This window comes from Lynx canadensis, chromosome E1 (genome assembly GCF_007474595.2).
Source record: "Lynx canadensis isolate LIC74 chromosome E1, mLynCan4.pri.v2, whole genome shotgun sequence".
Lineage (NCBI taxonomy): Eukaryota > Metazoa > Chordata > Mammalia > Carnivora > Felidae > Lynx > Lynx canadensis.
Genome location: NC_044316.2, coordinates 35,744,046 through 35,753,995, shown reverse-complemented (window position 1 = coordinate 35,753,995; position 9,950 = coordinate 35,744,046). Strand labels below are relative to the sequence as shown.

General features: G+C 58.3%; 2 protein-coding genes across 7 annotated transcripts in view; one reads left to right on the top strand and one right to left on the bottom strand.

Moving 5' to 3' along the window:
* Positions 1-935: 935 nt before the first annotated feature.
* Positions 936-4,191, bottom strand: GNGT2 (G protein subunit gamma transducin 2). 5 transcript variants are annotated; one of them, XM_030296596.1, is made up of 5 exons: positions 4,116-4,169; positions 3,586-3,737; positions 2,452-2,552; positions 1,982-2,082; positions 936-1,605 (listed from the first exon to the last, which is right to left on the bottom strand). In XM_030296596.1, exons 4-5 carry the CDS (start codon positions 2,063-2,065, stop codon positions 1,480-1,482), a joined length of 210 nt encoding a protein of 69 aa, XP_030152456.1. In that variant the 5' UTR covers positions 2,066-2,082; positions 2,452-2,552; positions 3,586-3,737; positions 4,116-4,169; the 3' UTR covers positions 936-1,479. The 5 variants fall into 5 exon arrangements, with proteins under 5 accessions (XP_030152456.1, XP_030152455.1, XP_030152458.1 ...); XM_030296595.1 differs by lacking the exon at positions 2,452-2,552 and having other exon boundaries at positions 3,446-3,737; positions 4,116-4,191; XM_030296598.1 differs by lacking the exons at positions 2,452-2,552; positions 4,116-4,169 and adding an exon at positions 4,001-4,104.
* A 4-nt stretch (positions 4,192-4,195) lies between these two features.
* ABI3 (ABI family member 3) overlaps positions 4,196-9,950 on the top strand; it is a 10,352-nt gene continuing 4,597 nt past the window's right edge. For both annotated transcript variants that reach the window (XM_030296583.1, XM_030296582.1), the window contains exons 1-2: positions 4,196-4,404; positions 8,961-9,128. In XM_030296583.1, the coding sequence (XP_030152443.1) occupies positions 4,288-4,404; positions 8,961-9,128 (285 nt within the window). In that variant the 5' untranslated portion in view covers positions 4,196-4,287. The remainder of the gene's footprint in view (positions 4,405-8,960; positions 9,129-9,950) is intronic.

Below are 9,950 nucleotides of genomic sequence, written 5' to 3'. Positions count from 1 at the left end.
CCCTCCCTTGCTTGTTCTCTCTCTCCAAAATAAATAAATAGACATAAAAAAAAGAATATGAAATAAACCATGACATCATGAGGCTATCACCTCCTTCTAGAGGCCTTCCCCTGTTTTCCCTCCCAGGATGCAACTCACTCATTCAGCTGGATTAGGCTGTCCTCCTCTGGGTCCCCTCATCCATCCCCCCCGCTGCCCCCACACGTTGCACTGAGCGCCCTGTATCACGTGAGTCCGCCTGTGGCTCCCTAAGACTGTAATCTCCTTGCTAACAAGGCCCAGGAATCAGCATCCTCCTTCCTGGGGTCCAGCCTCCCTTCTGCGAGTCAGTTCCTGTCCCTTGGCTGCTTAATGCCTTCGTAGGCCTTCTGCTGCAATGAGAGTGAAGAACAAAGTTCTTGGCTGCGCGCGCAGAAGGTTCTTGAAGGCTTGACCCCCTTGTCCCTCTTGGGCCTCCGTCTGCCCAGTTCCGCCCCGCTGCCCACCGGCCCGCCACAGCTCACGCTGACCTTGCCCACAGGCCTGAGTGTCTGCGCTGTGCTCCTCCCTACACCGCCCTTGACGTCCCCTCCCGCTCAGTTGCGCCTAATTGCACACCTTCTCCGCTAAACTCCGTGAAAACAGGAGCCACGTGAGCGTCGTCATTCTTCCCCCCTCGTGCCCAGCACGGAAGAGACGCTCAAGAATCTCAACTACAGGGGCGCCTGGGTGGCTCAGTCGGTTAAGTGTTCGACTTTGCGCTCCGGGCCGTGATCTCACAGGTTCGTGAGTTCGAGCCCCGCATCGGGCTCTGGGCTGACAGCTCGGGGCCTGGAGCCTGCTTCAGGCTTCTGGGTCCCTGTCTCTGTCTCTCTGCCCCTCCCTTGCTTGTTCTCTCTCTCTCTCCAAAATAAATAAATAAATAAACATAAAAAAAAGGAATATGAAAGAAATCATGACATCATGAGTTGCCAAGCTCTTTTTGTCCTCAGGCCCCTCTGGGGCGATCTAAAGTGACTAGGGGGAGGACCAAGGGATCGGACACACGACGGAGAAGAAGGACCCCCCCCCCCCACCCATTACTCCAGCCCTGAACCCAAACTACTCTGAATAGGAATGCCGGTTTGCGGACGACAGTGGGGGGGGAAGACAGGACGGCCCTGTGGTGGCCCAGATGTCTCTAAGGATTCCCGTCTCGGGTCTCAGGGTGTCGCACGCTCTTCAGACCCCCACCGCACAAGGTGCCAGCTGCTGAGCCAAGGAGGCTCTCCTCAGAGGGTCTCCAGGCGGGACCAGCAGTGACCCAGCAGGTGGAGGAGGGGAGCGTCGAAGGGGTTGGGGAACGGACCCCCAAGTGCACGGCCAGGTGTCTTTACTCATGCTGTGGCCCAGAGACGGTGAAAACTGCCTGGCTCCCTGGGCGTCCGGGGACACTCGCGTCCTGGTGGAGAGTGGGGCTGAGGAGGGACGGACGTTCAGGGCAAGGGGGCCCCAGGGCCGTCAGCTTATCACACAACCGCCTTTCTCCTTGAAGGGATTCTTGTCCTCGGGGACGCCTTTGAGAAGGGGGTCATTTCCTGCTTCAGCCTCCACAAAATCCTTGATTTCCTTTCCCGTCTTGGAAATCTGTGAGGAAACAAAGTGTGGCCCTAGAGCCCTTGTTTGTCTGTCCGGATCCATGATTCGCTCGGTCCAAGAAAACAGGTCCTGGGCAGGGTGGGGACAGAGGCTGCAGAGGGAAAAGACCAAAGGGACAGGCAGGGGCTGGGGGGGGTGAGTTCTTGCCTCCGAGGGGCGCTGGCCGGAGCTGGGGAGGCCCGCCAGGCCGCGGGCCTCGCTCCTGGCCACCTCCATGGGGCTGACCCCCAGCCTCCCTCTGCGTGCTATCTCTCCTGCACCATCCACCCCACCGTCTGTCCCTTCTTCCTGGGGTCCCGGCTCCGAAAGGACCGGGCTGTGGTGGAGAAGAGAAGAGGGGCAGGGGAGGGAAGACGAGGCTTACCGGAACTCTTGTGTTCTTCACTTCCTTCTTGAGCTGTTCAACGTTCATCTTCAACAGGTCCTTCTCGCTGAGCTCCTGGGCCATCCTGCCCCCCGGGACACCTGGGTCCCGGAAAGGATTTCGCAGCTGGGATCGCAGTCCCCGTGAGCCCTCTTCTCTGCCCTGCCCTGCCCCTCACCTCAGGCCCTGCGTATTCACACCCTAGACTCCCTCCCCATCTGCAAAATGGGTATAATGATGGCACCCCCCCTCCTTGTATGATTTTTGCGAGTCCTAGGAAAATAAACGCATCTCAAATATTTTTAACGCTCTGGCTGGCGCATAATGAATCATAAACGCATTTATTATGATGACGAGAGTTGCTGCAATCAGCACCATCACGACAGGGTCATCGGGAAGTCCTGCCAGGTGCCTCACTTGAATAATTCTAAGACTAAAGCCCAGCCCAGCGCAACCTCAGCCCCTCTCACCTGCCGGGAAAGAATGTGCACTTCAAGTCCCCGACTCAGACAAGATGGTGTTTGAGCTTCCCCCGCTTATCGGCTGGAAGTCTTCAGATAAAGCAGATGGTCTGGAAGCCAAAACCTCTGATGCCTAAGCTGATCAGGGGCTCAGGGTTCTAAGCCCATCCACTGGCCTGAGCCTCCAAGCCCTCACTGCCCCTGGAGCAGATACCCTGCCCCGTGCACCCGCCCTGCTCCCTTAGTGACCCTCCTGGCTTACAACCAGTCCTCACCCTCCGGCCCGACACACTCCCCTCCCCGTGCCTTCTCTCCCAAGCCCTCCCCTCCCCTCCCTCTGAGCCTCCTCTGAGCTTTTTCCTCTCGGTGAAGCAAGTCCTAGACCAGCTCCTAACGTCCCTCACCCAAGAAACGGTGGTGTCTCCCCCTGGAGCCCTGCGATGACACCTCACAATTTCCTCCCAGCTCGTCCAGTCCTTCCTTTGCTTACTGAAAACAACAGACTCCTCACTTAGGAGGCTGTGCCTGCCAGCACTTGGGGCCACGGCCACCTCTAACGCCCGGGTCCGTGCTTCTTGGCCTTCACGTGTCCCTCTGAGCCCTGAGTGCGGGTCTCCCTCTCCAATCGCTGAGCACGGGGCCCACATCCTGATATTTCTCTCGGCCTCCTTCCAGAACCCCCTAAGGGCTATGCTGTTTCGTAGATCCTGAGCTCCGGCTCAGGCCGACACCTGTCCCACGACAAAGGGACCCTGTCGAGAAGCAGATGCCAGAGACACCAATATGGCCAGTAAGGGATCCTCTTCTTCTCCTCCCTCTGGGTTGACACAAGGGGCGCTGGAAGGGGCTGGGAGGAGGCTGGGGTCCACCCTGACTCCCCCCACCCCGGCTCCAGACGCCGAGCCCCACCCCCAGCTGCGAGCGCTAAGAATTTAAGGGCAGGCCAGGGCCCTGCAGGCCTCCAGTCCAACCGCCCTGTTCACGCAGGATGGAAAGCACGCACCTCTTGAGACCAGCTCGCTGCTCTGTCCGCCGATGCTTCCTGAAATCCACCGGCTAATCTGGACCTTACACCTGGTGCTTCTCAAAGCCAACTCCTTCCTGTTGTCTAATCGGAGTCCCTCCCGCGTCATCTCGTCTTACCTCCATCAGGCACAGGGCATGGGCCCCAGGTCTCCCTCACACATAAGCCTTCAGAGGCTTGGGAACGCTTCTCAGGGGGCCTCTGGCTGTGTCTTCCCGGTGTCTGAGCCGACTCCTCTCGTGCTGGCTGTGTTCCACTGTTGCTCAACACCCTACGGCCCCCAGCACGACTGGTCTCCATAGCCTCACCACCCTCCACTCCCCAGGCCCTTGGTGACTCATCCCTGAGCTTCCCAAGGAAACCCCCACCCTCTGCCCTTTCCTCCCCCTTCCATGAGTGGAAAATCCACCTCCACTCCCCAATCCCCCCAGAGCAGGCCAGCCCCCTTCCTCCTTCGTCTCCCACCCCACCCCCACCCCCCACCCGCCTAGCAGTTTCCTCTCCAGGCCCAGGGAGCAATCACAGCGCCCCGACCTTGGCTTCCTCTGCTGGGAGGGATTGGGGGGCTGGGCTCCCAGAGGGGCCCCTGGCTTCCCCCTTCCTCTGGGCAGGGGGCAGAGAGTCTCAGGCCCAGGGAACAGGGACTCACTTCCTCTTGTCCCGGAATGAGCCCGCCTGCCCTTTGCAAGCAGGTTTGGGTCTCTCACGCAGAGGAAACCAAAAGCGGTGGGGGGGGGGGGGAGGGAGAGCGACCAATCAAGGACAGGGTGAGGCGCAAAACCGGCCGGCTCCCAGGGGAGCCAGCCAGAGGCTGGGGGGCCATGGCCGAGCTACAGCAACTGCAGGAACTTGAGATCCCCACGGGCCGGGAGGCCCTGCGGGGCAACCACAGCGCCCTGCTGCGTGTCGCCGATTACTGCGTGGACAACTACGTGCAGGTAGGCAGACGGGGCACAGGCCCCGAGGGGCCCGGAGCCCACCTCCAAGGCAGGACCACGGGAGCCATTCTGACAGGTGCTGGCGCGTCCTGGGGCCCGGCTGGGAAATACTCCACCCCAGGCCCTGGCTTCTTTCCAGACCCCCGAAACTTCAGCCCTGGTGCTGTGCTACCCAGCCCGTGCCCACCCCCCGCCCCAGGTCCCTCCTCTCCCCGGGAGCCTCAGAGACGCCCCGGGACAGGCCACTCGTCTCCTTCCTGGGTCCCGCTCGCACCCACAGGCCCAAAGCCTCGTCCACATGCAAATGCTGTCATCGTCCTTCCGTTCGCAGGCTGTCTCCAGGTGAGACCTCAGAACTCTCCAAACAGTGAACTTGAGAGAGACCGGGGAGAGAAGCCTCTCCCTGATATCTGAGTGAGAGGAGACAGACCTCCAAGAAGACCAGGCTGGGTTAAAGAGACGGGGTCTGACGCAGAGGCAGGGGAAGGACAACGTGATGGCTGGGAGCCGTCTCCCGGCCAAAGACGACCATCGTGGCGTTTTAGAACAGTTCCCTACGTTGTATAGTTGTTCCGAGACCCTCAACGTAGATTCGTGGATTGAGGGAAGAAGGGCGAGGGAAACTTAGCAATGACTGAGCACCTCTGTGTTTTCATTAATGCTCGTAAGCGCCTTATGAGACAAGTAGCGTTATTCCTCTTTCGTAGGTGAAGAGCCAGCAGCTCAGGGAGGCAAGGTGATTTGTCCAGGGTCACCCAGCTTGGATGTGACAGAGCTCGGCCTCGGCCTCCCGACTTCTGAAACCGGGCTCTCTCCTTTCCCCCTTTCCCCTTCCCTGACATGCCCTATGAGGCAAAGCCAGCTCATTCGCACTGGAAGGCCCGGGGACCTCCCGGCGCGGTCGAAGTGTTGGAAAAAAAAAAAAAATAATAATGAAAGTAGCAAGTGCTTATGGGAAAATGGCAGATTAAAGAGGGTCGATGATAATAGCAGTTAAAGCGCTCTGCACCCTTCCTTTGCGCAGGCATGTGGCCCGCATGGCCTCTGTGGGTCCTCACCCCCCCCCCCCCGTCCTGAGAGGGGAGAGGGGCTGTCACTTTACAGCCAGGAGGCTGAGCCTCAGAAAGCCGAGCTCGCTTTCCCGAGGTCTCCAAGCCGGTGGCCGAATCCGGATGCGAACCCAGAACTCTGACTCCAGAGCCCATCCCCAAACCTCTAGGTGAATGGGCGGCCCTGAGAAATAATCGGTTTGCGGAGATGTTGAGTGACCCGTTTGTGGAGGACACGGACCGTGTAGCTCGGAAGGCAGCCGGGTTCTCGTGGTGCTGGAGGGCATTCTCTTCTGGATGAGGGCAGAAGAAGTTCTGTCCGTTCCTTCAGTAGCCTCTGTGCACCCCCAGGCCCTTTCAGATGGGTTCTCGCTTCTATTCACCATGCGCACAGGGGATTTAGGGGTCACCGAGACCTGAGTCCGATTTTTTTTCTTTTCTTTTTTTTTTTTTTTTTAGTGTTTATTCATTTTTGAGAGACAGAGACACAGAGCATGAGTGGGGGGAGGGGCAGAGAGCGAGGGAGACACAGACTCTGAAGCAGGCTCCAGGTTCTGAGCCGTCAGCACAGAGCCCGACGTGGGGCTCGAACTCACCAACCGCGAGATCATGCCCTGAGCTGAAGTTGGGCGCTTAACCGCCTGAGCCACCCAGACGCCCCGACCTGAGTCTGGTTTCTAACTCCACCGCCTACCAGCGGCAGGACCCGTGGCAAGATACCCTCTGATTCTCACACCTTTCTTCGGGAAGGTCACACGGGTTCAGTTGTGATCATGGTCAAAGCAGGTAGCCCGGCACCTGGCCCTTAGTGGGGACGGAGGGGGGGGATAAATGGAAATGATTACCATTGCTGTCATCACCACCGCCATCATCATCATTCATCGGAACGATGAAAGGCACAGGCAGATAATGAAAGTCAATTCGAGCGAGGTGAAGCGGCCCTTGTAAAAATACCGAGGGCATCGAGAGCCCTGACCCAGGTCAGAGTCCCCGGACCCCTGCTTCCTTCACGCAGAACACTAACTAATGGACCTCGGTTACCTTACCTGGCCTCTTTGAGCATCTCGGTCTGGGGAGCAAATGCCTATGAGGGGCTTGGGCAACTTCTCAGAGCTGCTCTTTTTTTTTTTAATTTTTTTTCAACATTTATTTATTTTTGAGACAGAGAGAGACAGAGCATGAACGGGGGAGGGGCAGAGAGAGAGGGAGACACAGAATCGGAAGCAGGCTCCAGGCTCTGAGCCATCAGCCCAGAGCCCGATGCGGGGCTCGAACTCACGGACCGTGAGATCGTGACCTGAGCTGAAGTCGGACGCTCAACCGACTGAGCCACCCAGGCGCCCCTCAGAACTGCTCTTAAACCAGGCCTGGTTCCCATGCCCTCGGGCCTCCCCACCGCCCCCTCCCTCAGCCCCAAGGCCCCAACCAGGTGTCAGGAAACCCGTGGGGGATGGGGGAGGGCAGGCTGGGGTCCACTGCAGAGTTCTCGGTCAGAGTCCACTGAGTTTACAGACAAGGTAATTTGCATCATGAATGAGCAGTGGGCCATGAAGGGGGATCTCACACCCTCGTACCTTCGGGCCCGACTGTGGGCCAAGCCCAAACCAGGGGTCAGCAGGTATCCAGGCCCCAGCCTCCCAGAGCTGGGCCCAAGCAGGCACTGTGCTATCTGGGCTAACCGTTCCACACATCGGTCCTAGCAGGGGACCTGGGGGGAGGAATCTGGGTGGGGACCAAGGAGGAGTCGTCATTGCCCCATTCTGGGCCTTTGTGTCCTCACCTGTTAAAGAAATGTCTTGAACTAGAAACTAGACCTGCTATCCGTTCTGGTTTAAACACCCCAGGTTGATTTCAGGTTGATTTCTTCGCCTTTTCAAGGCTCTTGGTGACATACGCTGATGAGGTGTAAACTCCGGGCAAATGAGTAGCTGCTGGAACAGAAAGGCAGGGAAGGGCCGCCCACAAGGATCTGGGCCTGCCCTTTGACTCCAGCCTGGCTCAGGCCACCCTGGAGGCGTCCTGCTCTAATGGGTTCTACGCCTTCTCTCCGCCGACGGGCCCTGAGGAGCACGCAAGGGCCTTTAGCAAGGGGGCGGCATGGTGCGGCCTTGTCCGTCAGTGCTCGGGCCTGGCCCAGACTTGCCCTGGACTCACCCCTACCCCCTAGAGAGGGGGACAGGCTAAATCACAGCAGTGTCATGATCTGACCTGAGATGAGGAAGCTGCGTGGGGAACCAAATAACAGAGAAGTTTTGCTCCAGCGCCCGTGGTCTGACGGGGCACTGAAAACAAAACCAAACAAGCAAGACAAAACAAACAAACAAGCAAAACCCTCTTCTGTCTTCGGCCATTCCCTGCCCACCATTCCACGGCTGACTGGCAGTGTGACTCCGGCCAGCACCTGGCACAGCGCCTGCCATGCACTAAGGAGATGCCCAGAAAGTGTTTGGGGTCACAGTCAATTCATGACTTAACTCACAAACGCGTATTTATTAAATCTCGTCTGTGTGTTGGGCACTGTTCCGGGGCAGGGTACGGAATAAAACAGACAGGCTCTCTGCCTTCACCGTGCTTACGTGTTAGTATACGGGAGGGCGGATGGGAGGGGGAGCTAGGTAATAAAGTAAATAGATCAATCATTTCTGACAGTGCTGGGTGCTATGAGGACAAGGCTACAGGGGAAACACGGAAGAGAGCCAATACAGAAATAGGTTAGGAGAATCTTAAGGTGGTAACAAAATATGTCTCTAAGGAGCTGAGACTTAACAATAAGGGTCCTGGCAACAAGTACAGTAAGTGCAAAGGCCCTGAGGTAGAAACAATCTTAGCTTGATCAGGAACAGGAACCTAATCATGCATGGAGGGGGGGGGTGCGTGAGAGGGGGTGGCAAGGGATGAGGGGGGACAGAAAAGCAGAGCCCACCCTGTGGGGCCCTATATAGGCCATGGTTGGAAGTCAGGATTTACCGGATTATCCATGTATTGTTCCCAATACGCTGAGGGAATGAATGAATGAAGTCACTCGCCTCTGGGCCTCAGTTTCCTTGTCTATAAAATGGACTAGGTCATTGGCTCCCAAACACCACCCCGTGGACTGGAGAAAAACAAGAAACCCGAGAGTCACCTGGGGAGCTTTTAAAGGCACAGACTCATTGACCGCATTTCCAGACCTTCTGGTTAGAAGGGCTGGGATTGGGGCACCCGGGTGGCTCAGCCGGTTAAGCTTCCCACTTCGGCTCAGGTCATGATCCTACGGTTTGTGGGTTCGAGCCCCGCGTCGGGCTCTGGGCTGACAGCTCGGAGCCTGGAGCCTGCTTCGGATTCTGTGTCTCCCTCTCTCTCTGCCCCTCCCCGTCTCTCACATTCTGTCTCTCTCTCTCTCTCTCTTTCAAAAAGAAAGAAAGTTCAGCCCCCCCATTCCCTCCACCCTCTCCCACCCTACCCGCCCAGCCAAGGATCCAGCGGAATCCTTGGGCTGGCTTCAGACCAGGGCCGTGTGTGTTTCAGGCCACAGACAAGCGGAGGGCGCTGGAGGAGACCATGGCCTTCACCACCCAGGCTCTGGCCAGTGTGGCCTATCAAGTAGGCAACCTGGCCGGACACACTCTACGGATGCTGGACCTACAGGCGGCCTCCCTGCGGCAGGTCGAAGCCCGTGTGAACACGCTGGGCCAGGTAAGGGGCGTGTGGGAGGGCCTCTTGCACCGGCCCCCCATTCTTCAGCGCCCCCTCCGGCAAATGCTCTTTCTCGCCTTCCTCCAAATGCCTTCCTCCACCACAGAAGCCTGGCGCTTCCCAAGCATTTTGAGCCTCCTCCTCTCTGGTTATGTCTCCGTGCTGGGCCTTGCTGCCCTCCCAGACTAGGAACTCCTTGAAGGCAGAGCTTTTTCCTGCTCTGAACTCTCGCCGGCGCCGTAGGCAGCAGGCCTGACCAACCCCGGTTGGCCGTACAGGACAAGAAAGAGGAAGAGGGGCCTTGTTTGCGTCTCAACCCCGGGGTGGTAACGGGCTAAGTTGTCCTAGACCCGAAGTGTTTGCTGGGCAAGGCCGTCTTCGGCCCTGAAGACAATGCCACCACAAGACAGTGGCTCCCCCCCCCCCCCGCCCATCTAGCACACTCACCCTCCTCCTTCCTTCCTGGATCCCTGGCGGAGGAATTGCCCCATCAACAACACGCTCAGATCCTGGCTGGCCCATCACCCACGTGTTCACGGCGGGGTGTGTCTTTTCCTCCCCCCCCCCCGCCCCCGCGGACCGGAGTTCCCACCCTCTGGATGCTGTGAGTTGCCCCACAGAACATTCCAAGAGGAAGCGAATTCACTTATCCGTCCCCCCAAGAGAGTCAGCTGATACAGCCTCGATTCTCCGCCCCCTCCACGTGGTCCACACCGTCCACCTCGGCTACCGAGCCAACCCGGGGCCCCGGTCTCTTCCCAGCATCTGCAGGGATGCCGGGTTTTCCCTTTTCCCCTGGATCCTGCTCCAGCTAATAATAAC

Coding starts and splice junctions, on each gene's coding strand:
- GNGT2 (XM_030296594.1), bottom strand. CDS start 3,766: ATGGAGACCAGTCGTGCTGGGGGCCGTAGGGTGTTGAGCAACAGTGGA. Junction 2,083..3,585: donor ATGCCCTGTGCCTGATGGAG/GTAAGACGAGAT, acceptor TCCGGGACCCAG/GTGTCCCGGGGGGCAGGATG. Junction 1,606..1,981: donor TGAAGAACACAAGAGTTCCG/GTAAGCCTCGTC, acceptor GTTTCCTCACAG/ATTTCCAAGACGGGAAAGGA.